The sequence below is a fragment of the Narcine bancroftii genome, chromosome 4, assembly GCF_036971445.1.
Source record: "Narcine bancroftii isolate sNarBan1 chromosome 4, sNarBan1.hap1, whole genome shotgun sequence".
In the NCBI taxonomy this organism is placed as follows: Eukaryota; Metazoa; Chordata; class Chondrichthyes; order Torpediniformes; family Narcinidae; genus Narcine; species Narcine bancroftii.
The window spans coordinates 294,756,322-294,784,284 of NC_091472.1; the positions used below are offsets into that span (position 1 = coordinate 294,756,322).

The window sequence follows — 27,963 nt, forward strand, 5'->3', positions numbered from 1 at the left end:
TAATTAAAAAATTTGTCGTGGAGAATATCTATTGCTGCTGGGTTCTGGGGTCCTCTGGACCTGTAACATTGTAGAGAGGAATATGTGGTGATATACCCCACCTTTGTCCCAAATATCTATTAAATATTTCAGTAAAGTTGTTTCTTTAGTTCCTGACATCAATCTAGAATTCCATTTATATTGAAAAGCCTTAGATTTTCTCCAATTTTCTCCAATTCTATATTAATTCATATCAGACTGGTTTTATCTTCAAAAAAGGATGCAATAAAACACATCTGAGCTGCTCTATAGTAATTATAAAAATTTGGAAGTTGACTGGGCTGCAAAGGACCACCACATGCCCAGGTTTGTTGCCATTCCTGCACATCTTGGGCTGCCTTGCAAAGACCAAGTACCTGTGGTTTCCCCCCCAAAAGCAAACACTGGAATGGGGTGGGGAGGGGGGTGGTTGGACGATAGCCTTTCCTGTTCTCCCTCAGCTTCACCTTCACTTGGCATTTGCTGGTCCAGTTTCCAAATATGTGTTTGATGTTCACAAGGTCCCTGACCCTTCGACATAATGTCCTAGGAAGGTGAGCACGTCCATGACTGGTATAGGTGGGTTGAAAATGTGAACTGTTATCACTCATTCCTTCTGCATAGGAAGGGTGAAGAGTGGCTGCATCTTGAACAGCAAGAATGGAGCCACTTTCTGCCTTCTCCTGTACTATCAATTAGTATTAGTGCATCAGTAACTTGTGCCTTGATGGTTAATTTGTGTTTTACATGAGAAACACAGAACTGAGGATGCTGCAATCTAGAGTGAACAAAGAGAAGCTGCACTGACTCAGTGTGAGCCAGGTATCATCCATGGTAAGAAATGATTAGTCAGGGCCCCTTAGTGAGATGACCAAATTGTTGACTGACCATTTCTCTCTGTGAACACTTGTGGCCTGGTGAGTCCCTCCAGTTTCTTTTTGTTTCCTGTCTTTTACCAGCACCACTCAGCTCTGGACCTTATCCGCCCTGGTCTAAAGATGAAGGAAAGAGTTGAACTCCTGAAGAGATGGAAAGAGATATCAAAGCAGTATTTGACCAGATGTGGCATCAAGAAGACCTGTCCACACTGAGGTCAATAGTCATTTGTAGCAGGCTTTACAGACTTCTCTCAGGCAGAGGAATCTGGAATTAGAGTCACTTTAGGATTAGGAGAGATACTTGTTAATCGGCATGGACTTGAGGGATGAAAGGCCCAGTTTAAGTCCTGCAGGACACCATGGCAACCTCAGGTCTGATTCCGAGAGGAAGACCATTTGTGACTGAATAAAGAAGAAATTTCTTTAATAAAGCAGAAACTGGTGGAAGCGCGAGGTAAACCTGGAAAGAGAAACGGATAATATTTCGGATCAAGAACTCATCTCGCGATGAAGCAGTCGTATTGTGGAGGCTCAGTCGTTGATCACACAAAGATGATATAGGTAGTGTCTTGGAAGTGAAAGGTGTCGAGGCACATGGGGATGTGAGAAGGGCTGGACGGGCTGAATGGCCTGGTGGTGCCATTGGTATTATCCACTGTTGGTGGTGCTGCTGTGGTGTCTATGGTGGATTTGATCCCAGAGACACTGAACAACACAAAGGACACGCCCGCGCCTCAGTGTTTAATATCACCTGCGGGCCCCTATCACTATGCATCGGTGGTTCAGTGGTAGAATTCTCGCCTGCCACGCGGGAGGCCCGGGTTCGATTCCCGGCCGATGCAATGTGTTTTTTCCCCCCCCCCCCCACCTCTTGCGCCTGCGTCTCTGTTCTTTTGTCGACCTCTCCTCTTGCTGCAGCTTGAATCGAGCAAATGCGCTGGGAGTCGCGCTCACCAGACAACGCAGCAAGAGCTCCGGCTGGCGAGCCGAATGAGCAGATGTAAAGCTGACGAAGGAGCGTTTGAAACCCTCAGGTGAGTTCAATCAATTTCACTCCTCGTTCGGGGCTGCTGTGTGGGACTTGGGGATGTAGCTCAGTGGTAGAGCGCGCGCTTCGCATGTGTGAGGTCCCGGGTTCAATCCCCGGCATCTCCAGGCTTACGTTTTGCTTCAAATCTTTGCTCAGTGACGATCGAACAAGGGAGATGTCAATCTCGTGCAAACCGAAAGGCTGCGGAAAAGCAGGCAAAGTTTGCATTTTGCCGATGAGAACGGCTTCCATTCATCCCGACTCAAGGACAAAGTCCAGCATCCAAGAAGCAATGACAATGACCGGTTTCGCCACGTTAAATCGTCAACCGCTGCGCCCTTGCCCTTTGCAAGTGGAGTGGGGCGTTAAAAAAAAATTCAAGCGTTTTATGTCGATTCAGAGAGGCTGCAGGAACATGGGCATGAATTGTCCCCGCGCCAGACTGTGGAATGCAGAAAGAATTAATTAATGACAGGCTTTCATAACTGCAGGACATTCCCCTCGTTTCTGCTGAGGAGAGTTGCATTCCCTTCCAGGTTTCTGTCTTTCAAAGTGCAGAACTCTGCAAAAGTTGCTGAGCAAACTTTTGCAAACTCAGCCTCTGAGGTGTTTAAATTAATTGTTTCTCTCTCTCGCCAAGTGCTTATTGCAGTTTTTATTTCATATGATGGGGACAAGTCGCCCCCGCGCTGTCGAACTTCATGACTCTGTAACTAACTTCAGGGGTGCGGGGGATGGGGATCGGGCCAGTGGCATCAGGTTGACAGGCAGGTGTTTCTCCCGCCTGTCTCCACGATCTCACAGGAGCACGAACTGGTGGGGGGGGGGGGGGGGTCAGACGGATTACTCTGACAGCATCTTCATTCATGATCTGCCTTCCACTTCGCCAGGAGACTGTCCTGACTTGACTCTCTGAGCTTGGTGGCTCTGGTCCCTATCCTAAATAATAGTATATTATTGCAATCCAATGCATTTATTTAAATTAGGAAACATCAAATTACTGGGATCGTTGCTCCTACATTGACACTGTCAAGGAGTTTGAAGTTCTGCCATGCCACATTTCTGGTCACAATACTTTAGACTTTCAAATCAACTCAAATAGTTAATCCCTGCACATTCAGGCAAACCTTTGGATTATTTTCCACACCAATCAAAGCTTTTTTCTATACCCTAGGGATGACCATACTTTTATTTAGGAACACCAGATGTAACTCTCATTGGAATTGTCCAGAGAAATAATTTACTTAGGATTTACTTTCCCTTTGTACCTTAGATCTGTTTAAAGAATGAGCGAAAGGCTCAGGCTTCAATTTGGATTTCACGTTCACTGCAAACATTTTATAAAATCTATTAGTCATTGTTTATGCTTTATCCATAATCACATGGAGTCATGCAACATGGAAGCAGGTCCTTCAGCCCAACTTTCTCACTCCTACCAAAATGTCCCACTCATTCTAGTCCCACCTGCTCGTGTTCAGTCCTTATCCTTCTGAGTTTATCCTATCCTGCATCTGTCCAATTTTAAATGTTGCAATCGTATCTGCCATGTACGATTTCATCCTTAGCATTTTCCTGCAGTTCATTCTTTCTCTATTATTTAGGTAGTCTCTTGGGATTAAGGATAAATTGCTTCTGCTCTAGTTTTGTTTCTTCTGAGGTGACTAATAAGTTTAATGTGGGAACTGCAGATGGGGCAGGAGGTAGTTTAATGTGGGAAGCTTGTGAGATTCTGTGTTCCTTCTGTCACTGATGCAAGACTTCTGTGGATGGGCTCAAGGTTCTTAATGTTCCATGAGCTAGAGGTTCCCAGGGGCAGTAGGGATGTTGAATTTCTTCAAGAGAAGCTGTAAGCACATCCTTGAATCCTTTTCATCAACTTCCAGAGGAAGAAGGAGATTTGGGTTTATGGAGGATTTGCTGATATTAAATGCAGGCCCTGTCTTCTCAAATGCATTGGTTAACAAGTAAACGATGTCTTGAGCTGAATTTCCAAGTAAATGCAGGTTCCATTTACATACTGCAGAAGTTCGGGTGACCTTGTTCTGTTGGATAGTTGCCATTGACTGAACAACTTTCCCTTCATTCTGAAGAATAACTCTACTCCATTGGGAAGTTTCATTCAGCCCCCTGATGCCACCAACCAACCATCTTGCAGGTTTTCCCTTTATAAGGCTCACGTCTCCAGAATGGAGGACCATCGCCTTCCCAAGATCGTATTATATGGCGAGCTCTCCACTGGCCACCGTGACAGAGGTGCACCAAAGAAAAGGTACAAGGACTGCCTAAAGAAATCTCTTGGTGCCTGCCACATTGACCACCGCCAGTGGGCTGATAACGCCTCAAACCGTGCATCTTGGCGCCTCACAGTTTGGCGGGCAGCAGCCTCCTTTGAAGAAGACCGCAGAGCCCACCTCACTGACAAAAGGCAAAGGAGGAAAAACCCAACACCCAACCCCAACCAACCAATTTTCCCTTGCAACTGCTGCAATCGTGTCTGCCTGTCCCGCATCGGACTGGTCAGCCACAAACGAGCCTGCAGCTGACGTGGACTTTTTACCCCCTCCATAAATCTTCGTCCGCGAAGCCAAGCCAAAAGAAAAAAGATATGTCTTCCAAGCTATCTTTATTGACAAAGGAGATAAATCGCCTTGTGTAAGAAACAGGATATGCCAAAGTAGTCCCTGTCTCATGATTGATTCTGTGATGCTCATGCCATGTAATTAATGACTAGCAAAATGGAAAGACTATACTCAAAGGGTTTACATCTGCAAATTTGTGCAATTTTATTCTTTACAAATTTTGAAAGCTGAGCATTTTTTCTCCATCATTTTCTGCTTAAATATAGAATTAACTTTTCAAGTTATATTTCCTGAAAGGAAATTGTGTGCAACATTGTTTAATTGAAGCGATTATATATTTCAGCTATTTTATTCATTGTCCACTCAACAATAGTTCTTTACTGGACAACTGGATATTCTTCCAAAATATAAATAAAGTTGCAAACAAGAGAGAACTTTAAAATGCCTTATTTATACAAGTATAAATAACATGTGGAATTCAACCATCTGACAGAATAAGAAGTGGTACTTTGCTGCATTTGAGATAGGTAGTTCTGTCCAATCCTAGGAACACTAGCACTTATGTGAGCAACTGCAAACACTGCATGCACAAACATACTGTGTTCTCACTGAATATGCCAAATCAATATTGGAGTGTAAGATCTCACTGGAGAGTTCATGCCTTGACAACATTGGATAGAATTTAGAGCTGTAATTATATTTGCCGAATATCAGGGACATTGGATGGGAATGCATGCTGGTGATGGGAAAGTGTAACCATGTGACCAGAAAGGTTAAGAATGCTTCTGGAAAACAAGATTTTGTGGGGGTTGGGGTAAGTGTTTCTGTGAAAGATGGAAAGGGTGCCTTTGTGCTGTGGGGAGAATCCTTGTGAAAGAGTCTCTCTGTGAAAGGCGTAATAGTGTCTTAACAGTTTAGGCTTTGTTCAAAATATTTTCTCCATGTATGAACAACTGATATTAATTTGCTGAAGTAAATTAAATGCTTAATGATGAGCCCTTCTGTACTTTTCTGTTATTGGGTTAGTGTAAAATCCAATTTATAAATGATTAAGAATTATTTATACCAGACAAGGATTAGACTTTTCTTATAGGAGTGGAAATAAGTGAGGTTTTGGGTGCCTCTTTAACAAAGCTGTACATTCATAATTATAGACAAGAAATTTATTACAATTTAAATGAAATACTTTCATGATGGAAATTGGTTAATCCTTTTATTAGAGCCTGAAGAGGAGATACTAATAAAGAAAAGGTTTCTTGACATATACTTTGGTGCTCAGAATAACTGAAACTATCACACAGTTTACAAGAAGAACGGGTTGAAATCCTGAAACAGAAGAAGATACAGTTTGATCCACTTAAGTATGATTTCCTGAAGAAACAAGGACTCTTTGAAGCCATGTCCTTCAGAATACAGCAAGGTAGTTTTAATTCTATGAGTGTACTGAAGTTCACTTGTGCTTTAGTAGAGGTGGCAAAGTTGGAAGACCTCAAATGCTGGAATTTCCTAAAACTTGTCCTCCTCCAATATTTAGACCAGTGTGATTTATTTTACTGCTTATTTTTTTTGCACTGTTCATAACTGAGTTACATCCTAAACCAATTCAAAGCGCTTTAAGAGTGTAAAACCCAACATGGGACTTAGTAAGAGTGGGTCAGATTAAGTACTCGGGGCCATCTCCACCACCTGAAGGACATGAGAGAACTATTCTCCTTAGTTTGAAGCTTGAAACTATTTTTCTGATGCTACAGCAAAACCAATTCAATTTCGACCCCACAGCTGCCATAGTGTTGGCAGTTCACACAATCCTGCAGGAACATTGGTCTTAAAGGAATATAATTTGGGGATTTGTTGTGGTGGAGCAAATGAATTACTGGTACACAGTGGAAGAGTAGAAACAAGTGGATGCAATGCATTTATTTAAATTATGAAATATTTTCACAATGGAAATTGGTTACTAATTTCCTTCGATCAGAGCATGAAGAGGAGATATCCTCTCCACTAGGGACCACTAAATCAGCTAAACTATAATGAGAGTTGAGTAAAAACACAGATGGAAGTTGTTTGGAAGGAAGTGATAGAATGAGCTCAACCTCCTTGAACCAAGCTGCAAATTTTCTGAAGAAGAAATCTGTTGATATCAAGAATAATCTACAGATCCTAAAATTGTTTTCTGATGGACCACCTTTCCATTTAAAACTGGCTTCTCTCGGGATTGTAGTGCACATTTATTGCTCACCTTCACTGCAAATAGCATGTTAAACATGGATTGACTTGCATTTTCTTAAAAAAAAAGGTTGCATGATATTCAAGAACCATCGAACTGTTTTTCAAATATCATTCAAGAATTGGCCAGGCTAAATGCTTCTCTGATGTTAAGGAAAACAAAACAAAATCTGCAGAGACTGGGGTCTAGTGCAGTTTAAAACAAAGTTAAGGCCATTCTCAGCAGAGTTGATGGCTGTGAGCACCACCTTCTTAAGTGCTCCCCTTCCAATAAATCCATATTTAGATGGGGATCACGATCGCAACATATCCTTCTTAAAGAATGTTTAACGACTCATTCTGGAATAAAACTTCTAAAAAAAGTCCTGTTGCATGCAAGGTTATCCAAGTAGCTAAAACAAATTAGAAGATGCAAATGAGGATTTTTTTTCTCCATTAAATGCCATGAAAAGCAGAAGAAAAAAGCTGAAGATTTGAATTAAAACCTGAAAATACAGTTCTGAAGGGCAGTGACCCCTCTTCATTCCCCAACCACGGCCGCCTCACTCGGGGAACCTCTGTTGTGGACGATTTTTTTGAGGGTGGCAGCCAGAATTTCAGCGCATTTCATTCTTATGTGAGATATTGTAACCGTTGAGTGGTTTTTGTACAATGGTCATGTTTGGATAAAGATGAAACCGATTAGGACATTTTAAGGCATGTTTTTTAAACTAGTCAATCCTCCAAGGATCGTCATAAAATGTGTCAGTGCGAAGAGGGAGGGAGGGGCTGGGGGGGGGTCCACAATGTTTGGAAGTATCAAGCACGGTGACTTTTGGTCTGTATAAAATGTGTCAGTGCGAAGAGGGAGGGAGGGAGGGGGTGGGGGGGGGGTCCACAATGTTTGGAAGTATCAAGCACGGTGACTTTTGGTCTGTATAAAATGTGTCAGTGTGAAGAGGGAGGGAGGGAGGGGGTGGGGGGGGGGGTGGGGGTCCGCAATGTTTGTATCAAGCACGGTGACTTTTGGTCTGTATAAAATGTGTCAGTGTGAAGAGGGAGGGAGGGAGGGGGTGGGAGGGGGTCCACAATGTTTGGAAGTATCAAGCACGGTGACTTTTGGTCTGTATAAAATTTGTCAGTGTGAAGAGGGAGGGAGGGAGGGGGTCCACAATGTTTGGAAGTATCAAGCACGGTGACTTTTGGTCTGTATAAAATGTGTCAGTGCGAAGAGGGAGGGAGGGAGGGGGTGGGAGGGGGTCCACAATGTTTGGAAGTATCAAGCACGGTGACTTTTGGTCTGTATAAAATGTGTCAGTGCGAAGAGGGAGGGAGGGAGGGGGTGGGAGGGGGTCCACAATGTTTGGAAGTATCAAGCACGGTGACTTTTGGTCTGTATAAAATTTGTCAGTGTGAAGAGGGAGGGAGGGAGGGGGTCCACAATGTTTGGAAGTATCAAGCACGGTGACTTTTGGTCTGTATAAAATGTGTCAGTGCGAAGAGGGAGGGAGGGAGGGGGTGGGAGGGGGTCCACAATGTTTGGAAGTATCAAGCACGGTGACTTTTGGTCTGTATAAAATGTGTCAGTGCGAAGAAGGAGGGAGGGAGGGGGTGGGTCCACAATGTTTGGAAGTATCAAGCACGGTGACTTTTGGTCTGTATAAAATGTGTCAGTGCGAAGAGGGAGGGAGGGAGGGAGGGAGGGGGTGGGGGGGGGGGTCCGCAATGTTTGTATCAAGCACGGTGACTTTTGGTCTGTATAAAATGTGTCAGTGCGAAGAGGGAGGGAGGGAGGGAGGGGGTGGGAGGGGGTCCACAATGTTTGGAAGTATCAAGCACGGTGACTTTTGGTCTGTATAAAATTTGTCAGTGTGAAGAGGGAGGGAGGGAGGGGGTCCACAATGTTTGGAAGTATCAAGCACGGTGACTTTTGGTCTGTATAAAACGTGTCAGTGCGAAGAGGGAGGGAGGGAGGGGGTGGGAGGGGGTCCACAATGTTTGGAAGTATCAAGCACGGTGACTTTTGGTCTGTATAAAATGTGTCAGTGCGAAGAGGGAGGGAGGGGGAGGGGGTGGGGGTCCACAATGTTTGGAAGTATCAAGCACGGTGACTTTTGGTCTGTATAAAATGTGTCAGTGCGAAGAGGGAGGGAGGGAGGGAGGGAGGGAGGGGGTGGGGGGGGGGGGGGGGTCCGCAATGTTTGTATCAAGCACGGTGACTTTTGGTCTGTATAAAATGTGTCAGTGCGAAGAGGGAGGGAGGGAGGGAGGGGGTCCACAATGTTTGGAAGTATCAAGCACGGTGACTTTTGGTCTGTATAAAATTTGTCAGTGTGAAGAGGGAGGGTGGGGAGGGGGTCCACAATGTTTGGAAGTATCAAGCACGGTGACTTTTGGTCTGTATAAAATGTGTCAGTGCGAAGAGGGAGGGAGGGAGGGGTTGGGAGGGGGTCCACAATGTTTGGAAGTATCAAGCACGGTGACTTTTGGTCTGTATAAAATGTGTCAGTGCGAAGAGGGAGGGAGGGGGTGGGGGTCCACAATGTTTGGAAGTATCAAGCACGGTGACTTTTGGTCTGTATAAAATGTGTCAGTGCGAAGAGGGAGGGAGGGAGGGAGGGGGTGGGGGGGGGGGTCCACAATGTTTGTATCGAGCACGGTGACTTTTGGTCTGTATAAAATGTGTCAGTGCGAAGAGGGAGGGAGGGAGGGGGTCCACAATGTTTGGAAGTATGAAGCACGGTGACTTTTGGTCTGTATAAAATGTGTCAGTGCGAAGAGGGAGGGAGGGAGGGGGTCCACAATGTTTGGAAGTATCAAGCACGGTGACTTTTGGTCTGTATAAAATGTGTCAGTGCGAAGAGGGAGGGAGGGAGGGGGTCCACAATGTTTGGAAGTATCAAGCACGGTGACTTTTGGTCTGTATAAAATGTGTCAGTGCGAAGAGGGAGGGTGGGAGGGGGTCCACAATGTTTGGAAGTATCAAGCACGGTGACTTTTGGTCTGTATAAAATTTGTCAGTGTGAGGAGGGAGGGAGGGAGGGGGTCCACAATGTTTGGAAGTATCAAGCACGGTGGCTTTTGGTCTGTATAAAATGTGTCAGTGCGAAGAGGGAGGGAGGGAGGGAGGGGGTGGGGGGGGGGGGGGTCCGCAATGTTTGTATCAAGCACGGTGACTTTTGGTCTGCATATTTGCTCGATTTGCTCAGGGAGAGGGGAATGGAGGAGAATATACCTCAATTCCGACCAAAGCGACCAGGGTAGTACATTCATGGCAAGAGGTCCGCGGAATGGCCACGTTTAAAAGGGACAAAAGTGGCGAGGCATAATATAAAATGGGGACTTCGCCCGGGCTTGAGTTATTCTTACAGAAACCGCAGCCCGAAGTGGGGAGATCATTTCTCAGCGGGTCTCCAACTTTCCAATCGCACGATGCCCCATGTTTCTAATTTTGGACCAGGCTGGTGATGTGACAAATGCATCATCTCTCACACACTGTGAGCCTTGTTTCCATTGTGCAGCCAGCCACTCAGGAGGATCCCCTTCCCCTCTCCCTCCCTCCCTCCCTCCACCCATCGCATTACCGTCAATGGAAAAAAGCCATCAACTCGAATTGAAACAAATGGTTCTATTTATAGAATGACGCAGGCAGCCCGTGCGTCATCGGATCTCGGCTCCATTGACGTCAGGCTGACGCGGGCGCGGGGTTTGTTAGGAGGGTCGGGGTGCCGAGCGGCAGTGCGGAGCGGCTACTGTGTATTTTTGGGTGTGTGTGTGTGTGTGACAATGGAGCCTTTTATCCGGAGAGTTCCAATGGAAACAGAAGAGGAGCCGGGGTGGGGAGGGGGGAGGAAAGGAGGGTGGGGGGGGTTGCGGTGGCTCCGCCCGCAGCCTGTCCCGGGGAATCGGTCGAGCCGCCGCGATCCGTGCCCTGTCCGGCTCCGCTCCGCTGAGTCGCGGGCGACTTGCGCTCCGTCCCTCGGCGGGCGCGTCTGGGCGCTTGTTGCACCGGTAAGTGGAGGGGCAACATCGGCCGGCCGGCTCTTGGCCGCAGGGGTGGAGAGCAGGTTCCGTCCGCGGGGGTCTTTTAACATCAAGCCTTGGCACTGGCAAGAACGAGGCGACGCTCCACCAAATCCTCTTCCAGCGAATCCCTTTCAATCCAGTTTCGTGGCGGCTGCAGGAAACCAGGTTGTTAACTATGAATGAGGGGGGTTGGGGGGGGGGGGGTTCTCTCTCTCTCTCCCCCCACCTCCCCCAGCCATTGTAAGCATGGAAGTAGAATTAAGATCCGTTTCAAACAGACCCCAATAGAAAATGTCTCGAAAACTCGTTTATTATGGAAATTAGTTGTGTAATTTAGTTAAGTGAGTAAATAATATTTAAAAAAAACCCAGTGGGTACAGATGTTACTTAATAAATGGTTAAGCATGGTGGGCTTGGAAACCTATGGAAACCTATGTTAGCCTCTAACCTTCAGTAGAATCAATCACGTACAATCTGGGTGAAATGACAGCCGTATCTCAATGACCAGATAGATTTTGTATCATGGAATGATACGTGATGGTCTTCGTACCTGTCTTGTCCTTGGGCCTTTGTACTGTAACAATGTCATGGCTCAATGTTTAAATGTACTCCTAAATTAACAAAATTAAAGCAAAGTAATCTGTTGCAGGAAAAATTGCTGGGGTGAATTTGTGTAGTTATCCCAAGTATTTAACAAAGGACTAAGTAGCTCATTTTTTTTCATCAATGCATGTTAAAATATTTGAGATTTTCTTCCACTTAAGTGCACTGTGAATGTAAGATTATTTAGGTGCACTTTTCATGTTTCTGTCTGTTAGAAATAAAGTGAGTTGAATTTAATCCTATGTGTATATACGTCAAACCTCCTACAGATTCAAATCACTACTGAATCTACTGAAGATTGGTTTAAAATGGGTAAGTGTTCTATTGACTGGTAATGTTTTAAGTAGGGGATGATTCATCTACTGTTGTAAACCTACATTGCTAATTACTGCTCTATGTTAGTACAAGGCACATGCTATTCTTTTTCCACTTCAATTACTCCACTGACAGTTTCTTTTTAACCTATATGTTGCCAGAAGGATTGGGTACACTGATAGATGAATTGGATTTTCTTCTAAAGTGACATGATTCTTTTTCAGAAATAGCCACGATCAGAAGCACTTTCTTTTTGGAAGCAAGAGAATGAAGATGCTGAAATCTAGAGCAAAACTCGTACTGCTGGAAGAACTCTGAGTCAAGCAGCATCCGTGTGGAGGTTCTTGTAATAATGTAATGAGATTGTTATATACCCAAGTACAGATGAATTAATATTTCAACAATTCTTTTTATACTGTGGATGCTGTTTGACAAGCTCAGTTCCCCCAGCAGTAAGTTTGTTTTGGTCTATCAAAAAATTTTTACTTCATTATTTTGTGCATATTGGTAAGTAGTTTGAGTTGTGGGCTTGCTGCCAAAATGGGTTCTACCAAAGAACACTCACAAGCACAATGACCATAAGGGCCACTGTACTATTATTAGAGAGTTAATTTTTAGTAATTCTTTGCACTTTTAACTCTATAGAGCTGTAGTGCATTTAAATTTTTGGTTGATTGCAGACTGCCACATTGTCATATGAAATATGAACAAATGGTCTCTTGCATTTTGTTTTCATGTGCCCAACTCTTCTAATTTGTACAGGTGATTTTTTTTTTTCAGGCTGTGCTTTGCATGGAAACTGATGACAGTGGGAAAATCTGGAATGATAAGATTCTTGTATGAAATGAGTGTAATCTCCAATGTACTTTGTGGTCATCTTTAATTGTAGTACACTGATGAAAAACACTAAAGTACTAAACAATTTTAAAGTTGGTGTTGGAGTAAATATTTTGCTGTTCATGAGGATTGCTATAATTCGTGAAAATGGCTGACATTTACACATGATTGGTGACTAGAGTTAATGTATCACATTCTCTGATATGGGCATCCTTTATCTTGATAATGTACAATTAACATTTTTGACCATCCATCAATCATATTAGTTTACATTTTTGTAATTGATCTACCAGTTGCATCCAGTAAATGTACATGATTTTCCATAGTGACTGATGCTTTAATATTAAAGAAAAGACTACCCAAAAAGTGTATCCAGTCTATTATCAGATACTATTTATTATAAAGTAATAAAACACATTATTACAAAATTGCCTTCAGTTGGTCATAAGTTAGACAAAGATTCACCATTAGCATTGTTCAGTGCCCCTTCCAAGTCTGAGAAAGAGAAGCAAAAGAGTCTCCTCCAAGTTCATACTGCTAGACTTTTAACTTTTTTTTGTATAATTTTTTAAATGTTGGTGCTTATTTTGATAATTCAACAACTTGCATTAATTAAAACTCTGATGTAGTCACATGTCTGCAGCATTACAAAACAAAATTTGATACAGAGCTAAAATTTGTTATTGAGGTAGTATTAGGACAAGCAGTTAATAACTTGGTCAGAGAGAGAGGAGGGGTTAAGATTTTTAATACCATGATCATTCACATTAATGCCCCATAGGTCATATTGAAGATGATGGCTAATGTAATGTTTTCAAACATTTCTTCATCCAGTGAGTTGTAACCAAAGGGAGATTTTTCAAATGACAAAAATCCAGATGCTGTGTTGCTGGATTACTTAATCATGGATCCAACCTGTAGGCAATCAAACTGAGTATTATCAATTTCCAACTTGGGTTTAGTAACAAGTAATAGAACTCCTGTTAATTAAATCTGGATCTGAGCCTTGGTTTGTTTTTGGCAATGGCATACACATTATAATCTGAGATGTTGCTTGGATTTTGTTTGATAATTACTATCAAAATGTGTATCTTGATTTTTTTTTAAATTGTAACTGATTTACATTTTTCTTTCATTGCAGCAGTGGAGTTTTTGCCATTCCTGAGGCAATGAAGCAATCAACAGCATGACATGTTACTCCAATACAGTTAAGTACTGATGGAGGAGGCAGGGATTTTTTGTTGTTGTTGGGCATCTTGATGTCATAAACTTCCCTTGAAAGTGTTGATGAACAAATATCAGAAGAACCAACTGCAGCCGATCACGGTGAAGCTACTCCCAAAATGCTTTTGGGGACAAATTCCAGAATTTGGATGTAATTGTTATGAACAAATGATTAAAAATGTTTCCAAGTTTGGGTGGTGTGCAACTTGGAGGGCATATGCAGTTGCTAGTGTTTCTATGGTGCCAAGGAAGTGTGAATCAACAAAAATGTTGTGCGGTCACCAGAGAACATGGCCATTGTGGATGAAGTTGCTGCAAATGGGCTTGGGCCACTGCACTAAGAACTTCTGCAATGACAGCTTTGGATTAAGGTGACTGATCTCTGAAAAGAAAATCTTCCTCTTGTGATGGTTACATTTCCAAACAGAAAGGTGTTTCCTTTGCACTTTGAATTATTTTACTGGGATCAAATTAAAAAAAAACTACAAATGCTGTAAATCTGAATGAAACAAAGTGCTAGAAATATTGGGTTAGGCAGCATCGATGGAGAAACAGACTAACCATTTCATGTCAAAAGGTCTGAATATTTTTGATGAAGGATTTTTGACCTGAAACATGGCTTCTTTTTCTCTTCAGAGATGCTGCTTGACCTTGTGCTTTTATTTCTGTTGCCATTCACCTTGATGCCATTCTTTGTTAAGCATTGTCTTGATGCTCAGAGCAGTTGCTCTTCTTCACTTTTGGAATTTGGCCTTGTTCTACATTTGAACAAAGGTGTGATGTGCTCAACAATCCACATGGCAGTGGTAAGTACTGATTGACATAGTTTGATGACATCTTTCACCACCTTGTTGATGATTGAAAGTGAACTGATTCAATTGGTAATTTAATTGGATTTGATTTCTTCTGGTATGTGAACAGGACTCAGCTGTTTCCACAAAATCCAGTACCTCTTGTATCTGTACTACAACAATTTGCTGTAGGAGTGGTTAGTTAAGGAGAACAGGTCTTCGGTACTACAACTGAGATATTGTCTGGGACCAGAGGTTTGTATCTTGTATATGCTTCTAGAAAAGTGTGACTCAAAGGCCAAAGAATGCTAAAGAAAAGTAAAGAGAATAATTTCAAAACCCTTTAAATGCGATTGGATAATTGTACAAGAAGTGAAAATTAGAAAATTGCTTCTCGTTCCTTTTTTTAGAGCTGGTGTGATACTTGGCTGTCTATAGATATTAAATTTTTAAATTTAATTTTTTTATAAATTAAAATTTGAATTAAATTTTATAATTGTATTTTTAAAAAATGTAGACATGCAGCACTGTAACAGGCCCTTTTGGCCCATGACCCTATGCTGTCAAATTGACCTACAACCCTGGTATGTTTTGAATGTTGGGAGGAAACCAGAGCACCTGAAGGAAACCCATGTAGACATGGAGACTCAATACAGACCACGTTGGCTTTGAATCCTGGTCACTGGGCACTATAAACAAGGCTGTGCGAACTGCTATGGTAACCATGCTCCCTAATATCACCAATATTTGATTAATTTAAAATTGTATTGCACTTGTGTAATCCACAAATTGCCAGGATCACTCGTGCAGAAGCAGGTTATCACAATGTGTGTGAAGCTTTAGATGAGTGGTTCTTGCCCTTTTTTCTTTTCACTCACATATTATCACATAACACTTCATGTTATCTCTATGTCATCAGTGCTCTGTGATTAGTTTGGGATTGCTTAAGGTGGGATGTGAGTGGGAAGGGAGGGTTGAGAACCACTGCTCTAGACCCAATTTTTCCTGAGAACCACTGGTATATATTAATGTTTAATTTTTTTTTTAAGAATTGGGCATACAACACGTTAACAGGCTTGCGAGTCCGTGCTGCCCAATTTACACCATCAGTATGTTTCGAATGGTGGAGGAAATTGGGGCCCCTGGGGGAAAATCCACACAGACATTGGGAGAATGTACAAACTCCTTCCGGACAGCGCAGGATTTGAACCCCAGTCCTGATCGCTGGTGTTGTGCTAACTGTTCCATATGTTGGAATATCCTATACCTGTTTATTACAAGTTGTGAAAAGTGTCTAATATTGTAATTTTGCCTTTGTAAACCGGCTACAAAAACTTGGTAATTTACAAACTTGGTCATTCAACTTTTTTTGGAACAGAAACTAAATGGTTAGTAATGAGCAATGTTCACCAGTTTCATCGTGGAGGTGCTTTAATTTGAAAGGTATAGTTAAGATGTTGAGCATTTACTTTAATGAACAATATTGTCTGATTTGCTAGGAAAATCATGATCCCATGTACAGAACAGATAAATGTGCTTTTCTTAATTTTTTTTTCCCCTTGGGATTTCTTAACATTACGGCTAATCCAAACCAGATATTGATTAAATCACAAGCTGGTGCAGCACAGGCCCACACGAAAATCAACCATTGAGTTTGCTGTCCTTTCCTCTATCTAAGGTCTATATAAGTTTTCTATTATACTCTTGACCTATCATAAAATTGAAAATTTGGTACAAAAGGAATTTTGGGGGCAAATTTGCATCTTATCACATTGGTTGAAGAAGCAATGCTTTATTTCTATCTGTTGCACAACAATTTTTAACTCACTATTTAAAAAAAAAAGACTTATTTTGGATGGGTGTTTGACCATCTCCATTGTTACACTTTACTACAATTTGGGTACTATAACCACAGTACAAGAAAAACAATAGTTGAGCATGGCATTACAGTCTTGCCATCTTTGATGCAGTGTCGGATATGATATGTGGCCAAAATATTCAGTAATGCTGAAAAGGACAGATTGCATTTGACATCTTATTTGATGATTAAAATAATGTGCAATCAAAGGCCATCTCTTCCTACTTGCCAGTAGTTAAGATGTAGCTAATTTTGCAATTGTATTCTCCAACCATTTCGAACTAACAATGTAAATATGTGCAATGCAAAACTGCCATCTTTAACTCGACGTGCAGTTGCATAACGTCCCAGAATGGATTAACATTAAAGTGCTTCAGGAACTTTCCACAATGTATTCAGGCTTTATTGCAATTGATATAATTATAAAATTAAACTACTCCAGACTTGTTGGTGTCATCACCTGAAGTATTTGCAACTGAGCAGTTCTTGTTGATGGGAGTTCACTCTTGTTGTCTTCCCAATATGGTGCTTTTCACACATCATAGATGTGGCATCATATGTTGCTTATTCTTCTTTAATATACAAGAAAAGCTACTCACGGAGGAATTTCCTGAGGAATTTAATGTCAAAAAGTTTCCAGATTCCTTTACTGGCATGCAATAAAGACAATGCACAATTTCACAGAATTTGCTTCTGTCTGCTGTAAGGCAGATAGATTCATCACTGGCAGAAATTGCCTAAAGCGCCTCCTTATAGTCAGAGGAAGAGAAGCAAGAGTCTCCTCAGAGTTCCCGAGTGCCCGTGGATTCACCTCCAGCGGCCTCACTTGATTCCAAACTGTCCGCAGCCTGAGCTCCAAATCTGAACATGATCAGCAAACCTTCAGTGCAATTGAAGTATCTGCCTGTTAGGAAAGTATTCAGCATTTGGGACTTGCTCAGGTAGACTACTTGGTTGAACCGAAGGGCCTTTTTTCTGTGCTGTAAAATTACATTAAGGTTACACTAGAAACCATATTTTTTCTCAATTTAGAAAAAGACAGTAAATATGTCATTAATTTTGTAATGGGTGATCACAGAGTTGGAAAATGAAGAGGCCAAATAAATCACAGTGCAAATGACAAATGTAATAAACTTGCTTTTAAAAGCTTGCTGATCTTAAGAGAAATGGAAATTTGAAGGTTGGCTGCATCTATTTAAAAAAAATATATATAGTTGTATAATGCCATTTGCCTACAACAGCCAAAAATTAAGTCATTTGGCTAACTCTTGCTTCTAACTGTTCAAATTTTCATCTGGGGATTTTTCCAAATACAGTGAGAGTTTCTGCCTCCACTAACCTTTTGGTTAATGAATTCTAGCCCTGTCAATGCAAGGAGTGTATTAAGAACAGAAAATTCTGGAAATCTTCAGCAATCTGGCAGCTTCTATTGAAAAATGCCCATTAATATTTCAGATTGAAAGCCTTCTATCTATGGATGCAATTTTTTGACTCTCCTCTAATCTTTTTACCAATTAATTTAAATTAATTCAATGTATTTATTTATTTAAATTAATTTTAAACAGTGGTACCCCATTAACAATATATTTGGGAGAAATTAGTCCTTCGGATTACTATCCAGACCTCCATAATTTGGTATATGTTTACTTTTCCATAGTCAACCATTCTATCCTAGTCTCCTCAAAACAGTAATTTTCCAGGCCTGAGATCTTGAATCATGTATATTAGAAATGTGTTATATTTTTGAGCATAATAACTGGAATTGGTATGCTGTATTTAGAGTTCTAACCTATTTTACAAAGGCCTAATCTCTTTTCCCTTGTACACTTCCTGGTATAAGATCACTAACTGCATGTTTCTTTCCCTTGTTTGTCCTCGAATTCATTACTTAACAGCATCTTAATAGCCTGAATCTGCCTGGGATTGTCTGCTCTCAGAAGCTAAGCAGGCAGATGACTGGTCTGGACTTGGAGGGGAATTGGCCTAGGAACACCAGGTGCTGTGGGTTTCTGTGAGGGATGCTGGACATAGTGGTGACTCTCTTCCTTGCGGTAGGCAAAAGTTAAAGAATTTCATGTATGTTACATTCTAAATGTTGTATTACGAAACAATAATGGAACCTCTACCTGGACTGAAATTACATTGTCCATTTTTTTGTGGACACCCAAACACGGAATGAATGTCTTCTTGCAGCCTCTAACCTCATTATTAGGTCATCACAAATTTTGTATCATTGGGCAACTTCTGAAATGAGGCCCTTCCATTTGAACCTAAAGAATTTAAAGTATTACTAGACCATTTTTGAACTGTATATCAAGGAGTTTAGCAAGTTTGTGATTTGGAAAAGAACAAATTAATAGGCGCAATAACTTGCAAGTGTCATTGGACGTGGGAAAATTGTGCATGTGTTCTATTTGGGGAAAGGAAAGTTTCAGCAACAATATTGATGGGGGGAGGGGGGCTAAGTTAGAAGTTTGAACAAAAGTGATCCCATTTCAAATTTTGTTCATTCTGTCTTTGATATGTAACAGGATAAACAAAATACAAATACTCTTCATGAGTGGCTGAATAGGGGCTTGGGTTGGGTTAGAGTTGATGAATGGTATTTTCCATGATTATACATAAGGAAGGAACCACTTTTAGCAACTGAAGTAGATGTTCCAAAGAAAATGTTTGTATGGATGAAGACCATGGATACCACGATCAAAAGATTTACAAAAAGTGTGAATATAATGTTTACCTTTGAAGAATATAATAAATCAATTTTGGTTTGGTGTTTGACTGACGCTGGTTTCTTGTTTAGTAGTTAGAAATTGTATTGAAAAAATATTGGAGTTTGGTCTGCAAGACCAATTCCATTGCGCAATTCCATTATATTTTGTTGGATTTCACTTTTCAATATTTTTGATTTTTCCCTTCATCTTGATCTGAGTTTTTTTTAACAGGACGTGATTGATTTTTTTTTTAAACCTACACCATGTTTGGAAGGAGAGGATGTTTAATCTACACAGTGTCCTTTGGGAATGTGCTCTGAATATGGGTCACCTTGCAAACATCTAAATAGTAGCTTATCAATATGTTAATATGGTTTTTCTCAGACTAATCTGGCTCTTTCATTGAACTATTTCAGTCAAGAACTGTTGGTTTGTTAAAATTTAACCAGATTTTAATGCTGAGAGATGAGGCAAAATGAAGAAATAAGGATTTGTTTCTCCACAGCATATTGCTTTTATTTTTCTGGTTTGAAATTAATAATGACCAGTTGGAAGGAAGATAAAATTGGAAGTGTAAAAATAACCAATAATTTAATAGTATAACAATTGTTCTGGCATTAGTTTAAACAATGGATTAACATGATGTAAATAATATTGATTTACTTTATAATGTATTAAAATAGCAAACCTTCAAGCATGAAAAATGCTGATGGATAATCTGCATTGGATTTCTCTAGGACTTTGGCAGAATATGGGTCATTTTGCAAAGCATTAGCTGGTACCAATATCATTTCTGAAAGTATGGATGTTTTGTTCCCTATTCTGATTTTCTCAATTTCAAATTTTATTGGAAAACAGTTTCAATTTGATTCTTTGAATAATTTGCAATTAGGTGGACTGTGGAATAAAAGTTTTGAATAATTTGCAATTAGGTGGACTGTGGAATAAAAGTTTTGAATAATTTGCAATTAGGTGGACTGTTGAATAAAAGTTTTGTGCACGTCTTTGCTGTACGGTGTCTTTTTCTCCACCATTTCACCAACAAGCAGAGAAGGCCTATCCAGTTACCGCTGTAATTAATGTTGTCATTAATGTTTGACCAGAACCTCTATTGACCAGTAGTAATTCAAGCCCCTCTGCGGCTGGCCACCTGCGTGCTTCCAATTCACAGGGGAACGTCGCATCTTGGGGACATGACATTTTCTTCTTGCACGGAGTTAATGTGGACGGGGTTGTTGGAGTTTTTTTTTGGGGGGCAATCCATTTGAAAGAGGGGGGTGGGGGGAAATACATATAGAGCGACCGCCTCTTGCTTAAAACGTGCAGCGACAGTAGGTTCCGGATTTGTGAATGGAGCAAAGAAGCGACAAGGCGGTCAACCGCAGGAAACGTCTGCCAAGAATGTTTCCTTTTAGGAACGCAATGGACATTTTCGACTCAGTTTACGTTCATTGTACTTTACTGACAATCACACATTTTTTTAAAATCGATTGAAGACTTTTCCATGGTCAAGTGCTCTCTACTTCCCCTTGAACGAAATCCAGAATTAAATTCGACTCCAGTCGACAATTGTGATCCTGCAGTAGCGAGATTCGCGCTGCTAAATCTGGCTCAGAATGTCATTCCGTGCAGAACTAACCTGCGGCTTTCCTTGATCGACGCGCGGCAACAGTATCGTTCCACGCGCGGCAACAGTATCGTTCCACGCGCGGCAACAGTATCGTTCCACGCGCGGCAACAGTATCGTTCCACGCGCGGCAACAGTATCGTTCGACCTCTCATTAAAACCCAGCAGAGATAAGACGCGCTGGAAAATCGGGGCGGGGGAGGAAGGAGCGCATCTCCGCGTAACATCATGAACCGCTGGAGGGAAATGCACGAGTTGTAAACTTTCTCGCAGAAGCCGGAGAGAAAATGGTCTCTCTCCAAATACCATGCCTTAATTTGGTGCGCTCGAGTTTCCGCTGGGGTTGAAAATAGCCGCAGCAAGGCCCGCCCCCCCGCCGCCGAATGCATCAATCGCACGCTGACAAGGCGCGGCCAGACCTGCTATTTTTGGCCGCCCAGCCCGGCTCCCTGCGTCAATGGGCTGCGTTCCTGCGTCACGCGGCCCCCCCCGCGGACGGCCCCGGCGCGCGCCCGCTCACATTTTCCTTTCGTTCATTCAGTCCCTGCGCCCACGAAACAAGCCGCGCGAATGAGTCTCCCTTCTCCCGGGCCTCGCTCACCATTAAGAATGGCCACAAGGGTACCCCCCCCCCCCCCCCCCCGCAACTTTGCTCGCCCACGACCCGAAATTAAACCCGGCCAGGTTTCAGTCTTCTTCCCTCGGCCGCAGCTTTTGATGTAAACCTCATCCCGACTTTTGCACCCAACTGTTGTCGAGGAAACCCCAAGTTCACCCAGAATAAAGGAAGCCAACAGCACAAAAATAAAGGGAATCCCTCAGGAACGCCCAATGGAGCACTCACCGTTTCCATACGACCCACCGTTCATGGCCATGTGTCCAGCATTGCATGAACTCCCCCCCACCACCACCCCCGCCCCCCCATCAATGTTGCAGCTGCAGGCTGCTGCTGTGGTGGAACTGCGGGAAAAGGTGAGAAGGTGGCCTCAAGTCGCGGCCCCTTTTACAACTTGAGAATCCACAGCGCTCACGTCACCTCGGAAATGTAGCAAAGTGAGCCTGAGCCAACCGTGTGGTGCGGGCGCAGCCCTCGGGCGCTCATTGGGCTCGGCCACGCTGACGCTCGCTGACGCTCGGAGACTGAGTTACACGCTGCCGGTGGAAGAGAGGAGCTCACATAAACAAAGGCACATTGGAGAGGAGGGCCAGTCCGAGTCTGGTCGCCGGCTCAGAGGGTGCCGAGAGCAGCAACCCCGTACCCACCGCCGCGGCTTCAGCTCCAACACCGCGGCCACTTCGAAGTTCATTCCATGTCACGCTGACTTTTCAACTCATCCCGCAGTCTCCAGCGCCCCAATGAGAGGTGGACAGAGAGAATAAGCAAGTAGGTATTAAAAAGAAAGGGCTTGATGTGCGTTGACGCGGTTAATTTCCTCTGTCAGGGCTTCGTCTTGCCCAGGAGGACGTGAATTCAGCGCTTGTCAGTTTTGGAAGTGTGTGTGTGTACTTGGCAACAGTTGCGGTCCGGGGGGTTCATTTTTGTTCTGTCCCGGTCACCGGAGCTCTGCGTTAACCATCCAAAAGCTGGGTCCCAACAAGCATTCAATGCAAGGACGGACTCTCCAGTCGTGGCTTTGAGTTTCGTGCGGTCACCTGTACATTCCACCTGGTTCCCTGGACCAGGATGGGGGCGGTGACAGCGCGATCTCATTCACACGTGTCTTTCTTGCGATCAGCATCACCAGAGATTGGAAATAAGCGGCGAAAGATTAAACCGTCACCCGGGCACAAGCAGCGATGCAACCACAACCATCGGTCTGTTGCCCAAAGGGGCTCAGAGAGGGCGATGAGCCGGCGGACAGAAAGTTAGAGATACTGCCATTTGCTTGGGCGAGCACAACAGGGAATTTAAGGCCAACATTTGCTCGCTGCTTGGCAAATCACGGCGGTCCGTAAGTCATCAAATCGAGTTGCGCTCTTTGGAGAATGTTAAAGTTAAAACACCCGCGTTAGGGTGGGTTATTTTTAAATCGATAGACACATGACTTTCAAGTTCAAGCTTATGAGGCCATTTGTATGATGAATCTGTATATTTCTCAAACTTTATTTCAAGCCAGACCTCATTACTTTTACTGTTTGGTCTTTTCAGGAACTATAGAATAAAACGGAATGTGAAATGGTTTTTTTAAAAAAAAACTTTATACGTGTTTTATTGGAATCGCGTATTGGTGGATTTTTTAAAAATGCTTGACATAGCCCCCGCCTTCTTATGTTGGCATTACAAGGCAATAATGGAACTTGAATGAATGCTGGCTGGACAGTGAGGTTTTTTTGTGTGTGCCTGTGACTATGCGCCTGTCTATTAGTCAGTATATAGGTTACCTACCGATTGATCTTAATTTATGTGTGGGTGTGTAATTATCTGTATAAAAAAAAGATTGCGTTGAAAATTGCGTGCATATATTTGCATGGGTGTAATTGAACACTTGTAATTTGGTCTGCCAGCGCTCCCTTACTGACTGCAGTCAACTTCCTGTAACAATCATTTCTACATAGGTGGATATATTCCTTCCATTTTGGGGGGTATAACGTCTCCTGGTCTTCCTAAAGTGTATCGTCTAATAAAATGTGATCTATGGCTAGAGTTAGTCATATATGAACTATGTATGGAATTCAGAAAGGTGTTGGAGCAAGAACTCCAAAGGATGACGAGTGAAACAGGGCAGAAATCAGTGCACGATATTATCCCTGCAGGGGTTGAGCCAATGTATTCCATTGTAAGAATGCGAGTGAACTTTGGAAATATGAAATCATGGAAATGGCAAAAATAAACTGTTAGGTGTCCCGTGAAAGTCACTGGAATATAATTCTATTAAAATTAACGGTTAGCGTGGCAGAGGTGAGTGACTTTGTTTTCCATTTGCTTTCAGAGACGGTTTCATGATAGATTGCGATTCAGCAAACACCCCGAATTCTGCTCATCAAGAACACAAGCCACAACAGTGTCTACTTTTCATTTCTTTCACTTGGCAGAAGGTACGTCAGCTTGATTGCAGAGTTAGTAAAGTTAACGTATCAAATTATGTTAATTAAATTGTATTGTCAGTCTTAAATTCGCAATTGAAGTTAATATTCTCGATGTATTTCATATTTTAAAAATGTGGCTGTTTGAGATGGAGAAAGACGCATAACAAATAGTTGAGTTGACCTCAAATATTATGGAAGGAAAAAAAAACATTTAAAAGTACATGTAATACGCTGTCTTCCAAGGGAGCGGTGACAAGTGTCTACATTTAAACGCTTTCCACGTATCTCTGCCGTACTCCCTAAAATCCACGGGTTTAAATAGAAAGAATTCGAGGCATTCAGTTCAGATTCTAGCAATTGGGGCTTGGATGAACGGAGCAGGGCGATTTAGAAATAGAAGGCTTGTGCATTTAAATGGTATGAGTACATGTTCAGAACTTTCATTTACAGCCATGCCCTGTGTTCAAGCTCAGTATGGGTCATCGCCACAAGGAGCCAGTCCTGCCTCTCAGAGCTACAGCTATCACAGTGGGGAACACTGCTCTGACTTCTTAACACCAGAGTTCGTCAAGTTCAGCATGGATCTCACTAACACTGAAATCACAGCTACCACATCACTGCCAAGCTTCAGCACTTTTATGGAGAATTACAGCACCAATTACGACGTGAAACCCCCTTGCTTGTACCAGATGCCACTGTCCAACCAGCAGTCTGCCATCAAAATCGAAGACATCCAGATGAACGGTTATCACCAAACGAACCACCTACAGCATCCACCAGAGGAGATGATGCATTCTGGCTCCATGTATTACAAGCCATCTCCACCCCCTACCCCAACACCTCCAGGCTTCCAGGTCCAACATAGCCCATTGTGGGATGATCCCAGCTCTCTTCACAGCTTTTCTCAAAACTATGTAGCTACCACCCATATGATAGATCAGCGGAAGTCACCCGTTTCAAGACTCTCTCTCTTCTCCTTCAAGCAGTCTCCTCCCGGTACCCCAGTGTCTAGCTGTCAAATGAGGTTTGATAACCCCTTACATATTTCTATGAACCCGGAGACGGGGGGTGGGCATCACGTGGTGGACAGCCAGAACTTCGCTGTCCCCAATCCCATCAGAAAACAAGCAAATGTGGGGTTCCCCGGTCTCCAGATCGGTCATGGGTCTCAGCTGATGGACAACCAGGTACCATCACCTCCATCTCGAAACTCTCCATCAAACGAAGGCCTTTGCGCAGTCTGCGGAGACAACGCTGCCTGCCAGCACTACGGAGTCCGCACTTGCGAGGGCTGTAAAGGCTTTTTCAAGGTAATTGTTTTATTTTAAATTTTAACTCGGGGTTTATACTGTTGAGATAAATTGAAAGGTTTTTTCTACGTGTATTGTCATTAATGTGTTTGGGAGGTTAACTGGAATCCAATGGCGAGAAAGCCAAACGGATGCGACGTTGGAGAAGCAGGGGTTATAAAGGCGTACTGTTAAACTGTACAGTGGCTTCAACATTGTGACAAATATTTCTGTCTCCTCTCTTTTGGCAAGTGCAATTTTTGGTGTGATTGTCTCAAATACAGATGGCAGAGGGAACAGCTAGCGTCTGTCACAAACTCCTTGAGATTTAAATTGGTAACAACATTAAGCCTCGTCTAAGTTAACCAAGTGGAACATAATTCCCCATGGTAAAATTAAAGTGATCTCTTTATTTCACCGCTGTGATTGAATAATCTTATCATTTTAAATCGAGGGGTCTCGGAGGGATGTAAATAATATGAATGCCCACGAATTTATATTTACCCAGTGTCTGCTTCTTCCCTTCCTCGCATGTCAAATGCAGCGAGAACCTGGGATAGGGGGAGACGGTTAGAGCTATTGTGAACACTGTTAAGATCCACTCATTAAATGCGGTGTGAAATAACTTGCATTAAATCCTCTTTTAAAAAAAATACACGATACTTATGTATCCGATATTGGGGAAATTAACTTGGCAATTTCATGGTTTGATATTTTGCTCTTCCTTTTCAGCGAACTGTGCAGAAAAACGCCAAGTATGTTTGTTTGGCAAATAAGAATTGTCCAGTTGACAAGCGCCGTCGTAACAGGTGCCAATACTGTCGCTTTCAGAAGTGCCTCGTCGTTGGCATGGTGAAAGAAGGTAAGTTTCGGTGCCAAATGTGATTGTGCATCAACTTCTGCAAGAAATGATTAAATATTAAGTACACAGAAACCCACCAAATAGCTCTTTGAAGACATTTTTTTAAATTTTTGTAAACATTAAATGTTTCTTTCTCAAAGAAAGAATTCTCAGATCAAAATATTAAAGATTACACAGGGTTTTTTTTTGTTTCGCTTAAAGAAATCATTTACTTTTCTAGTGGTTCGTACGGATAGCCTGAAAGGTCGCAGAGGACGCCTCCCGTCCAAGCCGAAGAGCCCCCAAGAGCCGTCTCCGCCGTCTCCTCCAGTCAGTCTCATCACAGCCTTGGTCAGAGCGCACGTCGACTCCAACCCTGCCATGTCCAACCTCGATTACTCTCGAGTGAGTCCCACGATTACTTTTCCGCAAGTCACCAGCCAGTTTTGCGTCTGAGTAATTTGATAATGCGGTCTCTGGGCCACTGCTTCGGCCCTACTAGATTCATCAGTATATCAGAAAATAGGCATATTGTGACTTTGATCTTTAAGGGACGACGTTTAAAGCAAATGTCACTTCCATCGTTCTAGATTAGGAATATACAGCGATCATGAGACAGCATTAACCTGTGATACCTGGAATACAAAAAGAATGAATGAATGTTATAAACCAATAACATTTGGCATAGGTTGACAGTATTTGATGTAATTTGTGAATACGGCATTGGACTGTTTGAATTTTGTTTTGTTTTAAATACGAAAATAAATTCCACCCCGAATTTATTAAGGCGTTAAATTTCTTAATTGGTGAACAGGAGACAAGATTGTTAGCAGAATGGTCAGGCCGCTCTGTGCACAGAGCAGGCGTGACTTCACTTTACATTTAGTCCAACGGGTCTTTATTGATCTTTGAAAATCTAGTTCCAGTCCAACCCCGAATACCAACTGAGCGGCGGGGACACGGAGCACATCCAGCAGTTCTATGACCTTCTGACCGGCTCTATGGAAATCATCCGCGGTTGGGCAGAAAAGATCCCTGGCTACACCGACCTTTTAAAAGAGGACCAAGACCTACTTTTTGAATCGGCTTTTCTGGAACTGTTCGTCCTGAGACTGGCCTACCGGTACATATATAGTTCTAATATGCCATTGACTCTTTTCCATGCCTTATCGCACCAAGCTTCCATTATCTAAGTGTTATTGCTTTGCGCTAATTAAATTCCGTTTATTACTGCAAAGCAATTAGTTGCGTTATTATTGTTAATTGCAGGTCCAACCCCGTGGACGGCAAGCTAATATTTTGCAATGGGGTGGTGTTTCACAGACTGCAGTGCGTCCGTGGCTTCGGTGAATGGATAGATTCAATCATCGACTTTTCGTCCAACCTGCACAGTCTGAACATAGACATTTCAGCCTTTTCCTGCATTGCTGCTCTCGCCATGGTAACAGGTCAGCTCATTTATTTTTAAGCCTTTCTCTTTCAATCCTAGAATAAAACCCCTTAACCCCTTCAGCGCCGCTTTGCAGCGCCCAAGATCAAGCTTTGGCTCACGTTTCTCTTTTTGCTTCTGTTGTTTCAGAGCGACATGGACTGAAGGAACCCAAGAAGGTGGAAGAGCTGCAAAATAAAATTGTGAACTGTCTCAAGGACCACGTGACTTTCAACGGTGGGAACGTAAATCGTCCAAACTACTTGTCCAAACTTTTGGGGAAATTGCCAGAACTCCGCACCCTCTGCACACAAGGTCTCCAGCGCATCTTTTACCTGAAGCTCGAGGACCTCGTCCCACCCCCAACAATAATTGATAAGCTCTTCCTCGACACACTCCCCTTCTGAAAGCAAATCTAAGCATTTGGACTGAAATTTAAAAAAAAATAGAGAAACTATAACAGAAGATGTTAAACTGCCCCATTAATGGGGCAGAGACATTTCTATAGTGGAACGGGACTTTCGTGCCAAATGCATTTGCAAAAAGGCTAACAACTTTTTGCATTTGTTAAAACCGTGTATTACAATCGTTTACTGACCAGGATTCACAGCAAATAAACATTGGTATATACAGTTTTTAATTATCCGTTTTATTTTTTTTAAATTCTCGATA

General features: G+C 42.5%; 1 protein-coding gene and 2 non-coding genes across 10 annotated transcripts; all 3 read left to right on the top strand.

The window, feature by feature from the left end:
• Nucleotides 1-1,667: 1,667 nt before the first annotated feature.
• trnag-gcc (transfer RNA glycine (anticodon GCC)) lies at nt 1,668-1,738 on the top strand. Its single transcript has one exon. It is a non-coding gene; the product is annotated as a tRNA-Gly (tRNA).
• A 241-nt stretch (nt 1,739-1,979) lies between these two features.
• trnaa-cgc (transfer RNA alanine (anticodon CGC)) lies at nt 1,980-2,051 on the top strand. Its single transcript has one exon. It is a non-coding gene; the product is annotated as a tRNA-Ala (tRNA).
• Nucleotides 2,052-10,414: 8,363 nt separating this feature from the next.
• On the top strand, nt 10,415-27,926 carry LOC138762122 (nuclear receptor subfamily 4 group A member 2). 8 transcript variants are annotated; one of them, XM_069935519.1, is made up of 11 exons: nt 10,537-10,721; nt 11,609-11,651; nt 13,633-13,698; nt 18,260-18,415; nt 23,636-23,741; nt 24,183-25,042; nt 25,754-25,883; nt 26,104-26,267; nt 26,783-26,985; nt 27,132-27,310; nt 27,442-27,926. In XM_069935519.1, exons 4-11 carry the CDS (start codon nt 18,383-18,385, stop codon nt 27,696-27,698), a joined length of 1,932 nt encoding a protein of 643 aa, XP_069791620.1. In that variant the 5' UTR covers nt 10,537-10,721; nt 11,609-11,651; nt 13,633-13,698; nt 18,260-18,382; the 3' UTR covers nt 27,699-27,926. The 8 variants fall into 8 exon arrangements, with proteins under 8 accessions (XP_069791614.1, XP_069791620.1, XP_069791619.1 ...); XM_069935518.1 differs by having other exon boundaries at nt 10,538-10,721; nt 13,633-14,086; XM_069935515.1 differs by having other exon boundaries at nt 10,539-10,721; nt 13,633-14,761.
• Nucleotides 27,927-27,963: the final 37 nt, after the last annotated feature.